This window comes from Thunnus thynnus, chromosome 17 (assembly GCF_963924715.1).
Source record: "Thunnus thynnus chromosome 17, fThuThy2.1, whole genome shotgun sequence".
In the NCBI taxonomy this organism is placed as follows: domain Eukaryota; kingdom Metazoa; phylum Chordata; class Actinopteri; order Scombriformes; family Scombridae; genus Thunnus; species Thunnus thynnus.
Genome location: NC_089533.1, coordinates 21,526,036 through 21,546,695, shown reverse-complemented (window position 1 = coordinate 21,546,695; position 20,660 = coordinate 21,526,036). Strand labels below are relative to the sequence as shown.

Sequence of the window (20,660 nt, the reverse complement as noted above, 5' to 3'; positions counted from 1 at the left end):
TGCTTCAGATCTAAAGAATCTAGTTTAGATTGAGGCTACATTCTGGGTATGACCATGACAGCGATGCCAAAAAGAGCAACGTTTCTCTGAAAGTGTCACAAGAAGCTTTGATGGACACAAGAATCTTCTTCTCATTATGTGTGTGAGTGCGTGTGTTACCTTGGCATAGTTGGCCTAGAACCCAACTCAGCTCTGCCTCTACAAGGATAACATGGTACACATACCCGGTCATATAGATAATTGTGGGTTGGAAAAACAATTGATTTATTTGACAAAAATATATTAAAGGTGCATCATATTTGAAAATTTTTACCCCATGTTTTTGAATTTGCGATATAGGGTTTGAAATTGGGAAGTCTGTAGAGTGGCAGAATAAAAATTACTGTAAAAATGAAAAAGATATTAAGAGAGCTGTCTCTGTGGTTCAGTGGTTTTAAATTAAGATGCCTTACTCGCCCCATCAGGTGCGCAGAGAGAAAGCAATTGATGGTCAAGAGCAGAGGTGCGGCAGGATGAGAATCGAGGTGTGGAGGAGCGGTGGGGATGGAGAAAGAATGATGAGAGTGAGGAAAGGAGATGGTTTTAGCCTGAGTGATGGCTTTCCAGGGAAACCTTAAATGGAGGGAGGCAGATTGAAGAATTCCCAGATCCCGTGCTGTCAGTGGTCGGAGCAGGCAGATCGGAGGGATGAGACCTCAGGGTGATGGCTGATTTTAGAGTTGTGACCATATCAGGGAGGAGAAGGCCTGATATATAACAGTCGGGCCTCAACATGTAGCAGCAGACTTCTGCATCCTGCGTTGGTGAGTATGTGCTTGAGTCAAACATTGGATCCTGTTGATAATACTAACTAGTGTCATTCCTCTCACTACTATTAACACCTTCATTTCTGTTTTCTCTCCACCACTCAGCCTCTCTCTGCAGCAGCCAGGAAGTGAGTGAGCTGGTCAGTTGCTTGGTTGGTGTGTGTCGGTGGCAGCAGCAGCAGCCATGCCGGTGTATAAAGGGGAATGTGGGGACGATGTGGACCCCATGCCATTCCTGGTTCCCACAGAGAAGGAGCGCCTGGATGCTATGAATAAGCCATACGACATCAAACGCTCCTGCTGGGTCAAAGATGAGAAGGAGGCTTTCATCGCTGGGGAGATTCAGTCTGAAGATGGGGACAAAGTAACTGTCAAGACCACCAAGAACACTGTAAGACTGTAACACTGAAACCTTGTATGTTTTCTGTATATTAAACATTTAGGATAATTTTACATTTATGAAGTGAAAATGATTGAGTAATTATTCTTTCTGATCAGACGGTGTCAGTAAAGAAGGACGACGTTCAGCAGATGAATCCTCCCAAGTTCTACCAAGCCAACGACATGGCCGACCTCACTTTCCTCAACGAGGCCAGCGTCTTGGAAAACCTGCGAAGCCGCTACGTCAGCATGAGGATCTATGTAAGCCTGTTGCCTATAACACCTAAAACCCCACAGCACCACAAAGGCCTACTGAAAACCATGTCCACGAAGCTCGGTTATGCTCTCTATAGGTTGTTAAAGGGACACTCCACTTGTTTTACACATAAAGATACATTTATTCGTCATGGGGAGTCTGTGAAATAAGCTGTATAATGTTTTCTGTTGCTCTGAACAGAGGTTTTTGAAGTTTGAAGAGGAAACCCTGATGATGTCGTGGTGATGTCATCAGGTTAATCTCGGTTTGGGTTTGGAGACTATAGATTTATAACAGAAGCTTGAATTACAAACTGGAATTATGGAGTGTGAATGATTTAGGCATTTGCCAGGCTGAGAGGGTCCTATAAAAAAAGAAACTATTGATTTGCATTATGGGAAATGTAGGATTCAGCTTTTTTGGAGCTTGACTGACATTAGGTACTAAATGTCAGAATATCTCAGCCTCTGTTGCTTTGATTTTGACCACGTTTTTTTTTTTTTTTTTTTAAATTTCTCTCTTACAAGTACCCCAACTTAATGGAAGTGCAAAACTAAACCAGTGAAATACCCCTTTAAAAGGCATTCTGGGACAAGTAGGACTTCACTAACTCAAGTAGAAGTACACAACTATCTAGATTAAGCAATAAAGTGGAAAGTGGATCTCAGCAAAAGATACATTACAACACTTTATCACACACAACATGATTGACATGTACAGCTGCCCATGATGAACCAGATTTGTGCCCACAAATGCTGATCACACCCTTCAAACCTCTTTTTATGTTCTCTCTCTTTCTATGTTCACTTCTAGACCTACTCGGGCCTCTTCTGTGTGACGATCAACCCGTACAAATGGCTGCCCATCTATGGCGCTAAAGTGGCCCAAATATACAAGGGGAAGAAACGCAACGAAGTTCCTCCTCACCTCTTCTCCATCTCTGACAATGCCTACCATGACATGATGATGGGTGAGGAGAGGGCGATGGCCGGGAATGTGCTGTCGGAATAAAGCAGTGGAGTAATGGGGAATAGGCAATGATGGGTGAGGGGAGGGAGGAAAAGTAAGCATGCAAGTGGTATGTGGTGATTTGGGATAACCCCCCCCCGAGATGAGTTGCTTGAAAGTCATACCACTGTTGTATGTGGAAAGAGGGAGTGGGGCAGTTGCTGGAGGTGTGTAATCAGTGTGGTGTGTTATGATTTGTTCAGGGAGTAGAAAAATACTTTGAGGCCATTATGTGGTATCAGAGGAGAGCTGACAGCTGTCTGTGTTGTTCTCACTGCTGACAGAGAACATCAACAAGCCTCTGATCTGCTCAGCGGGAAATCAGCAGTAATTATTCTTGTCTCTCTCACACTCTCTGTTTCTCTCCTCTCCTGCCCTCCATATGTACTACAATCGCAGAGCATGAGAACCAGTCTATGCTGATCACGTAAGGGCATATTTTTTTGTCCCCCACAAATGATATGCACCATGTAGCCTGCATGTCTCACTGTTATTTACCCATTTGTTTCTCATGCTTTTCCTCCAGTGGAGAATCTGGTGCTGGCAAGACTGAAAACACTAAGAAGGTCATCCAGTACTTTGCCAATGTTGGAGCCTCTGGGAGCAAAGCCACAGACTCCAAGGCAAGTGTGTGTTTGTGTTTGACATTATTAAACATGTTGCTCTTCTTGACAGATATAAAGTAGTTAAACATCTCTCTCCTCTCCTCTCCTCTCCTCTCCTCTCCTCTCCTCTCCTCTCCTCTCCTCTCCTCCCCTCTCCTCTCCTCTCCTCTCCTCTCCTCTCCTCTCCTCTCCTCTCCTCTCCTCTCCTCCCCTCTCCTCTCCTCTCCTCTCCTCTCAGGGCTCTCTGGAAGACCAGATCATTCAGGCTAACCCAGTGCTGGAGGCATTTGGCAACGCCAAGACTATCAGGAATAACAACTCTTCACGCTTTGTACGGAGACATATATAAAACATTTCATTATGTTGAAGAAAACATTTATAATCATATGAAATTAGATGAAAATTGTCAGAAAATGAAAACAGTATAAACACCAAATTTATGATATTGATGTTCCTGACTTTGTTTCAGGGAAAGTTCATCCGCATCCACTTTGGGCCAACAGCTAAGCTGGCTGGCGCCGACATTGAGTCCTGTGAGTGAATTTTATGGATTTTCTTTATTTTTTTATTACTTTGGATCAGGCTTTACCAGTATCAACAAGTCTTAGTTTGTATCTGTTTCATTAAATAAAGATATTATCTTTATTATAAACAATAATGAATATAATTAAGATAAATGGATTAGGGTTGCAACTAACAATAATTTTCATTGTTGATTAATATGCTGATTATTTTCTTAATTAATCAATTAATTTATTTGTCCATAAAATTTCATAAAATAGTGAAAAATGCCTGTTATAATTTCTTAGAGTCCAAGGTGACGCCTTCAAATGTCTTGTTTTGTCTAATCAACAATCCAAAGATATTCAGCTTTCTATCTTCTAGTCTGTTTTTTTTAAGATCCTCAGATTTGAGAAGCTTGAACCAGCAAATGTTTGGCATTTTACCTTGAATAATAACTGAAAAGGTTTTTTGATGATTAAAAATAATTGCCAATTAATTTTGTCAATCGACCAATCAATTAATTGACTAATAGCTCTAAAGTGGATCTTGAAAACTGTCATGGTGTTTTTTCCGTGTGTGTGTTCATCAGATCTGTTGGAGAAATCTAGAGTGATTTCGCAGCAGGCCGCTGAGAGAGGATACCACATCTTCTACCAGCTCCTGTCTGGAAGGAAGCCAGAACTCATGGGTGAGACAGATAAAGCTGTTGTGTCATTGGTTAATATGGAATTAAATTAATTTTTATTGAAAATGAGTGTGACACATATTCACAAGAATGTAACAGATTTTTTCAAATGAATATAATTATTTACGTTTATATGCTTATAATCCGAAAAGTCTCATATTAGAGATCACAAAAGGCAGTAGTGTTTAATATAAAATATGGTATTTGAACATACAACATTGCCTGATATACACTTTTCAATATTAAAAATACAGTTGATAACATCGTCCAAATCATACTTTCAGCTGGTTAATAATGAACAATATCAAATATTAAACAGTGGGATTTGCTTTTACTGTAACAAATAATGATTTTCTTGCTATTATGTTAAAACTGTGTCTATCAGAGGCTCTGCTGCTGAGTCCAGACCCCAAACAGTATGTGTGGGTTTGTCAGGGAGTCACTGTGGTGGACAACATGGATGACGGGGAGGAGCTGCTGCTCACTGATGTGAGTCAACACTTGTTCTCTCTCATGTTTTGATTCAAAGCTTTTATGTGTGCTGAATTCATTTTAAATCAAAAACTGAAAGAAGTATTTTTTTCCATGCCTAATGAGGAATTTATCATCTAAATTTGTTTGCCTGTTGATGGCACCATTGCCTCTCTTTGTGTAACTTTAGAGCAGCACTAATATTCTCTTTTCTGTCCTCTCCCTGTTTCTCTCTTTATGTGTGTGGTCACAGGAAGCCTTTGATGTCCTGGGCTTCACTCCTGAAGAGAAGATGAGCATATACAAGCTGACTGGAGGCATAATGCACTTCGGCAACATGAAGTTCAAACAGAAAGCCAGAGAGGAACAGGCTGATGTGGATTCCACTGAGGGTATAAAAAAGAGCCCACCTCGCTCTCTCTCTCTGGCTTTTTCTCTATTTATGTACAAGCCTTCTTGTCCAACTGACCTAGTTCTCTATCCTTTTATCTCTCTCTCTCTCTCTCTCTCTCTTTTGACATTTCTTATAAAGCCTACCCTTTCATTCTGGTGTCCCAACCCATCTGCATTTTGTTTTTCTCTTCCATCAATTTCCATCATTTGTGCATAATGTTCTGACCCATTTTTTCAGCACGTACTACAAGACATCACTGAAATTATTTTATTCATTCCATGTCCCCTCTCCTCTTTCCTTCCTAAAGTGGCTGACAAAGTCGCCCACCTCATGGCCATCAACTCTGGGGAGCTGCAGAAGGGCATAACACGCCCTCGGGTCAAGGTCGGCAATGAGTTTGTGACCAAAGGTACTGCAAAAACATTATTTAGATGATTAAAATCATGCAGTCATCCACTGTTTAAAGATCATTTATACAACACTTGAACTTGAATTTTTGAAAGGTCAAAACCAGGCCCAGTGTGTGTACTCCATTGGTGCTCTGGCAAAGGCCATCTATGACCGCATGTTCAAGTGGATGGTGACCCGCATCAATAAGACCCTAGACACCAAGATGCAGCGGCAGTACTTCATAGGAGTACTGGACATTGCCGGGTTTGAGATCTTTGATGTGAGCTGAATTATGATCATGATTTGTCTCTACTAAATTATTTGTTATCTCATCTCGTCCTCTGATCCAACTCCATCTTTCGTCTCCAGTTCAACAGCTTTGAGCAGCTGTGCATCAACTTCACCAATGAGAAGCTGCAGCAGTTCTTCAACCACCATATGTTTGTGCTGGAACAAGAGGAGTACAAGAAAGAGGGCATCGAATGGGTCTTCATTGACTTCGGTCTGGACCTGCAGGCCTGTATCGAGCTGCTGGAGAAGGTAAGACTAAAACACACTCATCACACACAGTCATTATGGAGGGATATCTGTGGGTGCACAAACATAGACATCACCTTTTCCCTTTCCACCTCCCTCTCTCTTTCTCCTCTCCAGCCTATGGGCATTTTCTCCATCCTGGAGGAGCAGTGTGTGTTTCCAAAGGCGACAGATGCAACCTTCAAAGCAGCTCTGTATGACAACCATCTGGGCAAATCCTCTAACTTCCTCAAGCCAAAAGGGGGGAAGAAAGGAGCTGAGGCCCACTTTGAACTGGTGCACTATGCCGGCACTGTGAGTACCAGATTCTTGTTGGACCATTTGACATATACTTGTAACTTTAATACGTACATTGGTACAGTTAGGCTGTTTGTGCCACTCGCAGGTGGGCTACAACATTGCTAGCTGGCTGGAGAAGAACAAAGACCCTCTGAATGAGACGGTGGTGGGACTCTTCCAGAAGTCCTCCATGCACCTGCTGGCTCAGCTTTTCAAAGAGGAGGAGGGCGCTGCAGGAAGCAAGAAACAGAAGAAAGGGTCTTCTTTCCAAACCGTCTCCAACTTCTACAGGGTAACACACACACGCCTTAACTCAAAGCATGCTTACATGTACATAGTATGCATGTAGGCACACATGCACAACTTCCCACATTGTCTCCACAATGCAAATAATACAAATATTATCTTACTGGTGTTTTTGTGAAGTAACTGGAACTGTAACAATATCTTTCAAATAACATTTTAAGGAATAGTTTGAGATTTTGAGAAATTCTGTTTCTTGCTGAGAGTTAAATGAGTGATTAATACCACTTTCATATCTCTCCATTAAATATAAGGCTACAGCCAGCAGCTGGTTAGCTTAGCTTAGCACAGGTACTGGAAATGGAGGGAAAGAGCTAGTGTCAGAGGATAACAAAATCTACCTACAGCACCTATACAGTTCAGTAATTAACACATTATATCTCGTATGTTTAATCTGTACAAAAACTGTGTAAAAATTCTTTCTTATAAAATGTAACATTTCTTGGCTGGAAGCAGTAACTTCCTGGAGTCTCCGCTGGTTGCCTGGTAAGTGGCAACCACTCCCCTCCAAGAAATAGTCCAGCTCATAACCACCATAAAAGGTAAAATGTGGTTTTTACACTTCGGTTTTGTACGGGTCAAACAAGATGTCATGTGTTAATTAGTGAGTTTTAGATGCTGGTAGGTAGATGTTGTTGTCTTCGGACTGAGCCAGGCTAGCTGCTGTTTTCCCCTGTTTCCAGTCTTTGTGTTAAACTAAGCTGTAGCCTTATGTTTAATGGACAGACATGAGAGTGGTGTCAATCTTCTCAAGTCCTAAAAAACCAAAACTAAAGTGAGGAACAAGTATGATGTATGACACACCTTTAAAACCACACATAAAGGCTCATTAGCACTTTAAAGAACTGCAAATCTCTCAACATGCTCACAATCTCTCCTATTTTTTTTGTATTTGTGTACAACAGGAACAGTTGAACAAACTCATGAGCACCCTGCGAAGCACTGCTCCTCACTTTGTCCGCTGCATCGTACCCAATGAGTTCAAGAAGTCAGGTCAGTGAGTGAACAGTGTGTCCGATGTTTGATTTGTGGTCTGAAGAGGCTATTGTATGTTTTTGGAGCACGTTGTCAAGCACACAGTCTATCTCAAACAGTAAAAACATTGGTGAAATATTCTACAAGAAAGTATCCACTGGAAACGATTAGTATTGATAACCAGCTTCTCTGTCCTTGATATTGAAAAGGTGTGACAGACAACCATCTGATCCTGCACCAATTAGCTTGTAACGGCGTGTTGGAGGGCATCCGTATCTGCAGGAAAGGATTCCCCAACAGACTACAGTACCCAGAATTCAAACAAAGGTCTGACTCCTGTTATTTCTGTACTGACTTCCATTAATCTTCTCCATTTGTATTCAACTGCAGTCATGTTTAATCTGTATATCCCCACTATAGTTTAGATCTGACATTTATTTGGTTTTCTATCTGATGCCTAAGCAGAGCGTCTTTATGGCCTTTACTGTACATGACACTGTGTAGGAAAAGTGTTTGATTCTCCTTTAACTTTAAATACAAAACTTTAACATACTACAAAATTATATTATAACCTCTGTTATAATATAATTATGTATTTAATAATATGATTTTTTCATTTTTTCTCCTCTTGTCACCTATATTTCTCCTTCTGCTAATCTCACTTTATCTGCCCCTGCTTTTCCATATTTCCTCTCTGTTCCTCCTCCTAATGTCTCCTAGGTACTATATCCTCAACCCCAACGTCATCCCCAAGGGATTCGTTGACAACAAGAAGGCCTCTGAGCTCATCTTAAATTCTGTTGGCCTGGATAATATGGAGTACCGCATCGGCCACAGCAAGGTACACTACCATTATAATCAGCTATAAATAGGAAATGTGATTATGTGTTACAATGTATGAAAAGTCTCAATCAATGGTGTATTCTACAATAAAGAGCAATTACTATTTTTTTTAAATTTTTAATTTTTAAATACATCTCAACATATATTACCTGAATCCTGCTTTTGTCCTGTTTTCCTCTTTTTCTTGATCCTCCTCTTCTTTCTTCTTTCACCTGTCCATCCTTTCCTCTCCCCCTCTCAGGTGTTTTTTCGTGCAGGTGCCCTGGCAAAGCTAGAGGACATGCGTGACGAGCGGCTGGCAAAGATCATAACCATGCTGCAGGCTCGTCTCAGAGGAACTCTCATGAGGATCGAGTTTAAGAAGATGGTGGACAGACGGTCAGTATGTGTACAGATGTTTTTCTTCAAGGGAGCTGAGTCAGAGAGTAAATTATGATTACATGTAAATGACTGTTTGTGTGCACTAACAGTGTTTCTGCATGTATGTGTGTGTGTGATGCAGAATTGCACTGATGGCCATCCAGCGCAACGTGAGGAAGTTCCTTCAGTTACGCTTCTGGGGCTGGTGGAAACTGTACACTAAGGTAAAAGAACTACACACACTTATACACTTAAACACATTCCTCTCTTGACAAATAATAAATTACCATCGTCATCATTTTATTTTCTGCCCTGGCTCCTGCAGGTGAAGCCGCTGCTGATGGTCGCCCGTCAGGAGGAGATCTTCAAGGCTAAGGAGGAAGAGCTAAGGATGGCGGTGGAGAAGGTGAAGGAACTGGAGGGCAAGATCAAAGATATGGAGGGGAAGATGTTCACTCTGTCACAGGAGAAGAACGACCTCGCCCTGGCGCTGGCTGCAGTAAGTGCGCATCCACACACAGTTCATTTACATGGGACTCCCATGTAAGAATCATACATGTCTCTTGAAGTACTTTTGAGGTATTGAATTCTTTAAAACAGTTCACCAACATGCAGAAATTGCACATAAACTACTCTCAAGTCAGAGTCAGTGATGAACATTTCCTCTGTCATCTCATCCATGTAGTCAAAGACACACGCTTTATCTCCTTGTTTCCTCCACAGGAGCAGGACACGCTGGGTGATGCTGAGGAGCGCTGCACCCAGCTGATGCACCAAAAGGTCCAGCTGGAGGAGTCAGTGCAGGTAATATATCATACATGAACCATACTATATTAGACTTTTTTTTAAATCTACTTACCTCCAGCTAAAATACAGCAACAAACAAGCATGAGATGTGACATGACATGACTTTTATCATTTTTATGTACACTCAAACTGATGTTATACAGTGACATGTGTAGTGAAGTAGTACTGACATCAATCTAAATGACTTACAATCTAATACATCAAGTGACACATTATTATTTTTTAATGTTTATACTGTAGGATGCAGAGGACCAGGAGAAATATTTCATGTGCATATCTCAGTCATTTCCTTTTAAAAACCTGACCCTTCGGGGAGCTGCATGTCTTAAAAACAGTTGCTAAACTGTCCTTTGTTGACTAAAATGACTGAATTAAGGATCTCCGTGAACGCCTGGAGGAAGAAGAAGGCACCACATCTTCCCTCCAGTCCCAGAGGAGACAGCTGGAAGGGGAACTGACTGAGCTAAAGAGAGACCTGGAGTCTTTGGAGTCCACACTGGCCAAGATTGAGAAGGAGAAACAGGTATGAGGGAGGATGACTGAGGAGGCTGATGGGAGAGGGGATGGAAGTATAGCAGCAGTGAGCAAAGAGAGAGAAAGACACTACAATAGATATTTCTTGGCTTTTTCCAGATCTGGAGACATCTAGAAACAAATCCAGAAAATTATATGTGAGATTTTACCAGTGAATTCTGTTCAATGGTGTGTTTAGAGTCTGGACTTCAAGGTACGGACTCTGACAGGTGACCTGAACCAGCGAGATGACCATATCGCCAAGCTGCAGAAGGAAAAGAGAGCTCTGGAGGAACTGCAACAGGTAGACAAACATGCACATGCACAGACACATGTAGGTGGACATACACACTTGACAACATGTATGCACAGTAAACATTAAATTTTAAATTGCAACAGCACTTGCTCGAGCAGCATTTTTAAAACTATATCAAAAGTGTTAAATGTATTGCACTACATACAATGACCATTTTGTACCAAGTACTCTTAAATCAAATAGTTAGGCTTATTATTTTAATAGTAATTAAAGATGTAAACCTTTGTCATTTACTATTCATTTCATCAGAAAACTCTGGAGGATCTCCAAACAGAAGAAGACAAAGTTAATCATCTAACTAAGACCAACAGCAAGCTCAACACCCAAGTGAATGAGGTACACGACTCTTCACCTTCACAGACAGACCTGAACCTGTCTGTATGAGTTTTTTAAAATTCTGTGGTGCAGGAATATGTGCAGACCTGCTGCAGGATATACTCATTCAAACATTAGCGCCTCAGTCATGTATGGATGTTTGTGGGTGTGTGTGATTGTGTAGCTGGAGGACAGCTGGGAGCAGGAGAAGAGGATCAGGGCAGAGGTGGAGAAAGCGAGGAGGAAGGCAGAGGGAGACCTGAAGATGACCATAGAAAACCTGAATGAGATGGAGAACGCTAAGATCGATCTGGAGGAGGTCATCAAGAAGTGAGAAAAGCCTGCACACACACACACACACACACACACACACACATGCACGCATACAAACAAACTCTTATATAGTAGCTCAACATCTGTGTATGTACCTCAGTCTATTACACAAGGAGATACTGATTCCCTGCTCTGTGTGTGTGTGTGTGTGTGCGTGTGTGTGTGTGTGTGTGTGTTTGCTGTGTGTTCTGTTAGGAGAGACTTTGAGATCAACAACATGAACTCAAAGCTGGAGGACGAACAAGCTCTCAGCTCCATGCTCAGCCGCAAGCTCAAAGAGCACCAGGTTTGTGGTTCTCAATCATTTATCTCAGAGGCTCTTGAGTCTGCAGCAGTGATTTCACTTGTTTGCTCTGTCTTCTTTGGTTAAAGGTGTGTTTTGAGGATAAGGAGAAGTCAATACTCAAGTCCTCACTTAGATGTTAACATAACTAGTGCTGCAGCTAATTAATATTTTCATCCTCGATTCATCTGTAAATCATTTTCTTGATCAGCTTCTTGATCAATTATTCGTTTGGTCTATAATATATCAGAAAATGTGACAATTCCCAATACAGTCCCTAGAATGCAAGCTGACATCTTCACATATCTTATTTTGTCTGATGAACAGTCTAAAACAAAAACACTTAGTTTACCATAATAGCAAACGACACTGATTTTACTTTTTTGTTTTCTTTCTTTCCTTTTTTTCTTTTGTATTACAATTATTGCTATTTGTTATCATATAGCACCTATAACACTTGAAACTGATTCAATCAGTTGATATTTCATTGGGGTTATGAACACAGTGTGGACATTGCCGCTAGATCAATTAATGTTCAATAAACTATATATTAAAAAAATATTGATTTTTAATGTGTCACTCCTCCTGTGAATGACAAAAGAGTAAGACACTATATTGTCTCTATAAATTGTAAACAGTTGTGGTACAACTCATTACAAAACCCATGTACAAAATTATTTTTATGTAGGAATTTTGTAGATAAAAATACTCGCCGTATTAGTAGTTTGTAAGTACTATGAGGAGGAGGGTTAAAATTAGGAGTTGAAGAGGTAAAAGAGGACAGTAACATTTTTGGAATCTGTAAGATGATTGTTATATGTTATTTCTTTCAGGGCCGCATTGAAGAGCTGGAGGAGGAACTGGAAGCTGAACGAGCTATGAGAGGCAAAGTACGGATTCCATCTTAGTATAAATAGGTGGACAGGTGGGATTTAGCATATTGCAGTTAGATATTAAAGCTGGTTCTTTGTCTGTCCTCTGATAGGTGGAGAAGCAGAGGGCAGAGCTGTCACGAGATCTGGAGGACCTCAGTGACAGGCTGGAAGAGGCGGGAGGAGCCACCGTCGCCCAGGTGAGTTTGACTGACGGCCGTCAATCAATCAAAGGGTGACAACGTGACCTCTGTTCTTCTAACCCCCACAACCTCATCTGTGGCTGACCCTTCAGATCGAGCAGAACAGGAAGCGAGAGGGGGACCTGCTGAAGCTGAGGCGGGAGCTGGAGGAGGCAGCGCTCCAATCAGAGGCCACAGCGTCTGCGCTGAGGAAGAAGCACTCTGATGCGATGGCAGAGCTGGGTGAGCAGCTGGAGAACCTGACCAGGCTGAAGGTCAAACTGGAGAAGGACAAACAGTGCATGAAGGCTGAGATCGAAGATCTCAACGTCACCATGGAGGCCACTCAGAAAGCCAAGGTACGAAGTATTATGCATCGCCACCCCAAATGTTGATTGAGTCACATGAATATAAACTCATACACAGTCCTGCTTTTGCATCTTTGTTTACATGTGCAGATGAACTCTGATGCCCATGCTCATAAGCTAGAGGACAACCTGGCAGAGGCCAATGCTCGCCTGGCTGAGATGGAACGCAATCAGACTGAGCTCAACACCACCAAAATCCATCTGACTGGTAGGAACACACACAAACTCACACATGGATGAGTTTGACAAACATTGTTTCATGAAGTGATCTGGGTCCGTCTTCTATCCTTCGTGTGTGTGTGTAGCGGAGAACAATGATCTGAGCAGGGAGTTGGAGGATGCGCAGAGCAAGTTGACCCAGCTGACCAGGCTGAAGACTTCACTCACCTCGCAGATCGATGAGCTCAAGAGACAGGTGGATGAGGAGAACAAGGTATCAGGGACACTGATTCTGAGACTGAACCTCAGTTTTAACTGTTTCCTATCTGTATTAGCTGCCTTACATTGCCTTTAAAACGCTTTTATAAAATGATGATTATCAGACTGGTAATAAAGACGAGGCCTCCTTTGCTCCCTCTCTTCCTGCAGGGTCGTAACACCGCAGTGGTGGCCCTGGCCAACGCCCGTCATGACCTCTCCCTGCTGCAGGAGCAGCTAGAGGAGGAGTCGGAAGGCCGCGGGGAGCTGCAGCGCCTTGTGTCCAAGCTCAATGCCGATGTCACCTCCTGGAGGAGCAAGTATGAGACGGACGCCATCCACCGCACCGAGGAGCTGGAGGAGACCAAGTGGGTTAAACAGAAATATGACAAACTTTATGCCCAAACTTTTTGGTTTCTTTTTGATGATAAAACCTTATTTTTAATCTAAATTTCACAGTTTTGTCTCCCTCTCTTTCTCTCCTCCCCCTCTCCTCCAGGCGCAAACTGGCAGTGCGTCTCCAGGAGGCTGAGGAGGCAGCAGAAGCAGCCCAAGCCAGAGCTGCCAGCTTGGAGAAGATTAAGCAGAGGCTGCAGGGAGAGGTGGAGGATCTCACCATAGACCTGGAGAAGGTAAACACACACACACACACAGGCATACAGGCAAATTTAAGACCTGAGACCACAAACAATGACATTCTTCTGCTTTTGTCTGTGTTTGTGCATTTAGTCCAACGCGGCAGCAGCAGCTCTGGATAAGAAGCAGAGAGTTTTTGACAAACTGGCGGCTGAGTGGAGCTGCAAGAACGAGGAGCTGCAACTGGAACTGGACAACAGCCAGAAGGAGAGCCGCTCCTACATGACTGAGCTGTACAAGCTGAAGACGGCCTACGAGGAAAGCCAGGATCAGATAGAGACTGTCCGCAAGGAGAACAAAACCCTCTCAGGTGAGTAGCATTGAAGATGTAGAAGTAGCAGAGAGAGGATGATGTCTAAAAAGGCATCAAGCTGGATAATAAAATCTGATCACATGTGTATAGTATGGTCATGATCTACAGTGTTTGCTCATGTTTTCTTGACAATGTCCCCTCTCTTCTCACAGAGGAGATCAAGGAGTTGGTCGACCAGCTCGGGGAAGGAGGCCGCAGTGTCCATGAGCTGCAGAAGGCCAGGAAGAAACTGGAAGTGGAGAAGGAGGAGCTACAGCTGGCTTTAGAGGAGGCCGAAGCTTCACTAGAGGTACAATGAGCTCCTTTGGCCAAAAAAAAAAGTTGGCATGTCTGAGTTCTGACTGTAGAATAATTTCACAAAATAATCTAGAAGAAATTTGGAAAAATAATTTATGTTCAGATCCAGGTTTGAATTATCCAAAGATAGCTAGATATATTTGCAGTGTTAGTGGTAGATGGATTTAATTAGGAAAATAAAGCACTGGAGCAATGTGTGTGTGTGTGTGTGTTTGTGTGTATGTGTGTGTGTGTGTGTCTCCAGGTGGAGGAAGGTAAGCTGGTGCGTGTGCAGCTGGAGCTGGCTCAAGTCAAGGCCGATATCGACCGCAGAATCCATGAGAAGGAGGAAGAGTTTGAAGTCACCAGGTTAGAAAACAGACATACTGTTACATGCAAGGACAAGCATGTTTAAATAGTGGACACACACACACACACACATGCACACAAACACACACACATAGAAAAATACAGATACTTTCAGGATCTTTTTAGAAGGTAAAAATGTTATCATTACCTTAGGGACTGTATTAAAATTATTAGAGTGGGGTCACTATAATAAAAGCATAAAATGCCACTGAGCCCTGAGTTGAAGCGTACACAGCTCCAAATCTTGAACACTGTATCAGGTGCACGGTTGCAGTAAGGATCAAAAGAAACAGAATACCAGCACTCACAGATCAATAGTCTTCTATTTATTGTGGGCAAAACTGAACACGTTTCAGCTAAAAGCCATCATAAGCGTCACTTTTGCCCACACTAAAGACTATTGATCTGTGTGTGCTGGTATTCTGTTTGTTTTGAGCCCTGATGATAAAAAGGCATGATTGTTGTCCCTGCATATGGCAAAACGTATCCATGGCGCAGACACAAGGCATGTTTCAACAAGCTATGTTGATGTTACTATACTATCTTTTTTTTTTTTTACAGTAAATCTTGCAAGAAAATGATAAAATAAAATATAAATTTGGGGCAGTATCCTCCCTTTAACAAAAAGGAAGAAATACATCATCCTCCACCTTTTCTGACCCCAACTTCACCCTAATAGTTTTCATACAGTCCCTTAGTAAAAGTTATTCATTATATAACTAAAAGATCCAGTCTATATTCACAATTGTACTGATTGATCACCATTGTTAACACTAAGGAAACATGTACCTGTTGGACCAGTCAGCTTTAGTTCAGTTAATAACCAATGTGTAACAACCACCTGTGTCGTTTATGGTGTCTAGAAAGAACCACGCCCGTGCAGTGGAGTCACTGCAGGCCAGCCTGGAGGCAGAGGCCAAAGGTCGAGCCGAGGCCCTGAGGATGAAGAAGAAGATGGAGGGAGACTTGAATGAGATGGAGATTCAGCTGGAGCATGCCAACAGGAACAATGCAGAGCTGGTCAAAACCCTCAAGAAACTGCAGCAGCAGATCAAAGTAGGATTTTTATTTGATCACTAAGATTTGGAGTAAAGAACTACATAGAAAAACTTTGTAGTTTGAAAACACTACAGCAAATCTTGTGTCCCGCCCCCTGCCCCTCATCCAGGATCTGCAGGTGCAGATGGATGAGGACGCCCGTCAGCACGAGGAACTGAGGGAGAAGTACAGCCTCCAGGAGCGCCGTCTGTGCCTCATGCAGGCAGAGATGGAGGAGCTGAGAGGAGGTCTGGAGGCGTCCGAGAGGGCCCGAAAACAAATCGAGCAGGAGCTGGTGGACACTGCAGAGAGGTTCAGTGAGATCAGCATGCAGGTCAGTGGCTACTTTTTGCTTTTTCTTTTCGTGGATCATTACATCAGTCTAATCTGATTTGATCTATTTTTCTTGCCTTAGAACCAGAGTCTGACTATCCTGAAGAGAAAACTGGAAGCTGACCTCGCCCGACTGTCCAGTGAGAATGAGGAGCTGATCACAGAGTTTCGCTCTGCTGATGAAAGAGCCAAGAAAGCTGTGATTGATGTAAGCTGCATGACTAAACAGATAGAAACAACTACAAAATTACAGTAATAGCATAAAACAAGCAAAACAAACTATTTCAATTGTTGAAATGTTTTCATCTGTGTGTTCATGCGTGCCTCTGCCTCCAGGCGACACGGCTGTGCGAGGAGCTTCGCCAGGAGCAGGACCGCAGCTCCCACCTGGAGAAGATCAAGAAGAACCAGGAGCAGAACCTCAGAGACCTCACACTGAAGCTGGAGGAGGCTGAGCAGCAGGCTCTGAAGGCCGGAAAACGCACCATCCAGAAACTGGAAACCAGGGTGAGGAGTCGGATTGATTGAGGGATGGACAGACACCAAACCTGGTTCAGCCCTCGCGTCCACATATTGTATTGATTCCTCCTCTGCTTTACCACTAGATCAAGGAGCTGGAGAATGAGCTGGACCAGGAGCAGAAACGCCACGTGGAGACAGTGAAAAGTCTTCGTAAGGGAGAGCGTCGACTCAAGGAGCTGATCTTCCAGACGGAGGAGGACCACAAGACCAATCAGCGCATGCAGGAGCTGGTGGAGAAACTCCAGAACAAGCTCAAATCCTACAAACGCCAGATAGAGGACGCTGTGAGTAAGAGTAATGACAGTAATGGTGATATCTTAAGGAGTAAATCCCTACTGCTATAACTACATATCTTAAATTGTCACATTTTTTATGTGCTACTTAACTGGCTCATGAATCCCATTAGGATCCAATATATTTAACATTGAACACACTGAAGATGTTTTTTCTTGTTCTTTCTCAACAAATGTGCATTTGTTTATTTCATACTAAGACAAACTTCTTGTGTGTCTACCTGTAGGAGGAGCAGGCCAACAGCAGCCTGTCTAAATATAGGAAGACAGTCCATGAGCTGGATGATGCTGAGGAGCGTGCAGACATGGCAGAGATGGCCCTTAATAAAATGAGGACCAGGAATCGAGCCTCGGCCACTAAGGGCTTCACCTCGGTGGAAATCGTCCAGGTCACCAAACCTACCAGCTCACGACAGGATGAGTAGAGAGGGAAGAGAGACACACATACACTGTTTGCAGGTAGGCATTTACATAAATATATGTGTATACACAAACACACTTCTTGTTTAGGCAGAGAATGAAATATTCAACTCTCATCTTTGACATTATTGCTCACTGTGTCCTTTTTTGTTCCTACAGAGTGACACACACACCCAATCAGCCCTCCACAGGATGCTTGACTGAGGAAGTATGAACTCAGGCACCCCAAAGTCTTAAAAAGGCCCAGTCAGAGCTTCTTATAAAGTCTTACATAATTAAATGAGTCTTTAACATCACCAATAGTCTTAATCAATGTAGTGTTAGGATTGGACATGTAACCTGTAGTAGTTTCTAGCCTGCACGCTAAGTATGTTTTACTGTTAGTTGCTAAGAATGCGTTGTACGTCTCTACAGTCATTGAATGTACATCTGTGTGTGTTTTTATGTGGAACTGTCAGGTATGGAGCTTTGGGAGTCACCAGTCACTCTACATTTGCTCTTATGGTTCTGTAAAGTGTTTTGGATCCCAGCATCTGCTATACTGTTAATTAGCATGTGTGAGAGAGTTTGTTTGAATGTGTTTGTATACGTGTGCGTGTGCCTTGCATCGTCTCTGTTAATGTCTTTCCACTGGAGGGAGGAGTGGGTGAAGCTGTGTCCTCATGTCAAAGATAGAGAGCCCACCTGCGTGTGTCGCTCCTGCACATGTGTTAATAGTGTGTGTGGTGGCCTGCTGCAAAAGTCTTAATAAACTACTAGCAAGTGACAGAGTCTTATATTATTGCACCAGCAGAAAGGTGTGGAGCTTGTTAAGAGGAAGAGCGTCATACTTGACGAAGCGCACATCCTGCAACATTGAATTTGGTGGTTTTCACTCTTCAGCCTTTATTTGTGACTGAACAAGAAGTCTGTATCCTGTCTAAATGAGAATAATAATAATCATAATAATTCATTTGATTTTAATTTTGCAAACATGAAATGTGGTCCCTATTGTTCCCTTCCAAACCCCTTCCCAAGTTAGTTTGTGATAATTTGGTTATACACAAATCTATTTAAAAGAATATCCACCATGAAAGCACAATATCAACTCTATTTAAGATATTTTAACTAGATTTTGATACATACAGGGCCTCTGTATAAGACGGCATTAAAGCTGCTCTAACCAGTGTTTATATGTTAACAATGGATCAGATGATGATATATGTCATGTGAAAGGGGTCACTCGTAATGACAAACCCATAAAGGATTAACACCCTGCTCTGCAGTTCCTCAAAGTTCTACTGAGCTTTTTTAGCGTCTTTCAGCTTATTGTTTTTATTTTAGGCCCCAAAACTTAACAGTTTTGGTTCAGTCTCTTCCCTGCTCTTATCAACCATGTTTTTCAGCAGGAAAGCTCTGATAAACCCACTGTACCCTAGCTGCCCAGAACCAAAGTTCAGACAGACCAAAGTTATCAACTAGCTGGTGAGCATAGTGAAGCTATTAGCAGCTAAAGAGGCAGATACTTCCCTCAGGAGTTGATGCAGACTGAATAAGTGCTAAAAGGAGAGCACATATTGAACTTTATATTCACCAGGTGGCCAGAGACACAACTCTAAATGAATGCTAATATTGCCTTGTGTCTACTGGATGTGTAAATAGGCAACTGTTTGCTAACAATATCAACTTAAAGGTGATTATATGTCTGTGTTGAATTTACAGCTGGTTTCTGCTGCCAACAAGTGGTCATAAAATCAGTTAGAAGACAGGTTCATAATTTTTCAAGTCTTTCTTAAAACAATAGTCAGGTGCCCACATGAACATTGAAACACATTTTAGTCTCTTTAATCATTCCTCCTGTTCATACTGACCATTAGAAGATCCAATTACATTAGAAGATTGGTTTGTCTGTTCTGGGCTTCTGTAGAAACATGGTGGTGCAACATGGTGGCCACTGTGGAAGAGGACCCTCTATCTATGTAGATATGAAGGGCTCGTTCTAAGGTAACAAAAACACAACAATTCTTATTTTAATGGGATTATATACTAATAAAAACATACTTATATTCCATTTCTGCCAAGTCTGATCCACTAGATGCCACTAAATTCTACACACTGCACCTTTATATACATGTTTGCCGGGAAGCAGGACTGTGGATTTTGTCTTTCATCACTTTGATTGAAAGCACAATAGGAAGGATCTCTGAATGTCCAGTATGAAGAGGAGGAATGATTACAGCAAGGAAAAACCTGTGTCAAGGCTCATTTGGGCACTTGACTACTGTTTTAGGACAGACTTGAAAAATTGTGAACCTATCCTTTAATATGGGTTTAAAATTTGGTAAAAATGCATGAACCACTTTAAGGTGTTCACCATGTGAGTTTACATGGCACTTTTATGTCCAATTAATCAAAGTAACTGGCACACAGTGAACGTGGGGGCTTTGAGGCTCTGGGGAAGTTGTCTCCTGGGTAATCCAGCGGTGATTATGAGTGATGACATTGTGTGAAGATTACACAGTCTCCCAGGGGTGCTGTGATCTGCCAATCAAAGTTTCTACTTAACAGTGAAACATTCATGCACATGATAGTGGCACAGTGTGCTAATAGTGGCTTTTGCTTGCTCTGTCTTCATTTTGAATATTAAAAGTATAGCTGCTGCTTTCCCATCTGTACTGTATACCAGCAATTTTCAACATCAAAATCTGAGGGCATTAGGGTAAAAATGTTCACCTCTTCCATGAAATTGTTGTAGAATGTAATAGAATAGACTAACATTATATACTAGTTATAGTAGCTGTATTGCTGACAAAACAATAGTAGACACTTATTGTTCACTTATTAAAGTGTCCCAACTGCTTTTCTATACAAGATGCCACAGTATAACAAGAACAAACGGCACCTTTCTCATACATCAACATGGAATTTATTTTCATTTTAGTTTCAGATGAACGTTTCACATTTTGTACAAAATCATTAGAAAATGCCTGACATGCCAAAATCCCACGGCTAATCCTCGTTTAGGGGAGTCATGCAGCATCCTGGACCAGTCGATGAGGCTCAGCCTGAGCTCCATATCAATCAAATTATAACACCCACTATCCCATCGAGAGTAGAAGCCATGGTCATAACCTGGTAATATGGTACAGTATTATCTTGCCACACCTAGTTATGTACAGAGTAGAGATACAGTAGGAGGAGACTGTCGCTGACGGCGCATCACTTGCAGCTTCCTGCCTTTCTCAACTGATCTGCTGTCTGACTTGAACTGATCGCCA

The 20,660-nt window shown here is 42.2% G+C and overlaps 1 protein-coding gene across 1 annotated transcript; it reads left to right on the top strand.

Annotated features, from left to right (window-relative positions):
- Window positions 1–916: 916 nt before the first annotated feature.
- LOC137201000 (myosin-16-like) lies at window positions 917–20,387 on the top strand. Its single transcript, XM_067615796.1, has 44 exons — window positions 917–1,197; window positions 1,305–1,448; window positions 2,257–2,413; window positions 2,851–2,878; window positions 2,978–3,074; window positions 3,295–3,387; window positions 3,526–3,589; window positions 4,150–4,248; window positions 4,631–4,734; window positions 4,970–5,108; window positions 5,418–5,519; window positions 5,614–5,780; window positions 5,870–6,040; window positions 6,155–6,331; window positions 6,423–6,608; window positions 7,525–7,612; window positions 7,804–7,921; window positions 8,315–8,435; window positions 8,679–8,815; window positions 8,940–9,021; window positions 9,123–9,296; window positions 9,521–9,601; window positions 9,981–10,127; window positions 10,317–10,421; window positions 10,683–10,769; window positions 10,933–11,078; window positions 11,277–11,367; window positions 12,198–12,254; window positions 12,350–12,436; window positions 12,532–12,777; window positions 12,877–12,994; window positions 13,092–13,219; window positions 13,375–13,571; window positions 13,703–13,835; window positions 13,933–14,149; window positions 14,305–14,441; window positions 14,694–14,797; window positions 15,661–15,853; window positions 15,966–16,169; window positions 16,251–16,376; window positions 16,505–16,675; window positions 16,774–16,974; window positions 17,211–17,442; window positions 17,563–20,387. Exons 1-43 carry the CDS (start codon window positions 991–993, stop codon window positions 17,406–17,408), a joined length of 5,829 nt encoding a protein of 1,942 aa, XP_067471897.1. The 5' UTR covers window positions 917–990; the 3' UTR covers window positions 17,409–17,442; window positions 17,563–20,387.
- Window positions 20,388–20,660: the final 273 nt, after the last annotated feature.

Excerpts from the sequence above, each read along its gene's own strand:
- LOC137201000 (XM_067615796.1), top strand. The coding sequence starts at position 991 with ATGCCGGTGTATAAAGGGGAATGTGGGGACGATGTGGACCCCATGCCA. Across the intron at positions 6,609-7,524 it reads CCGTCTCCAACTTCTACAGG|GAACAGTTGAACAAACTCAT; the intron begins GTAACACACACA and ends TGTGTACAACAG. Across the intron at positions 7,922-8,314 it reads TACCCAGAATTCAAACAAAG|GTACTATATCCTCAACCCCA; the intron begins GTCTGACTCCTG and ends AATGTCTCCTAG.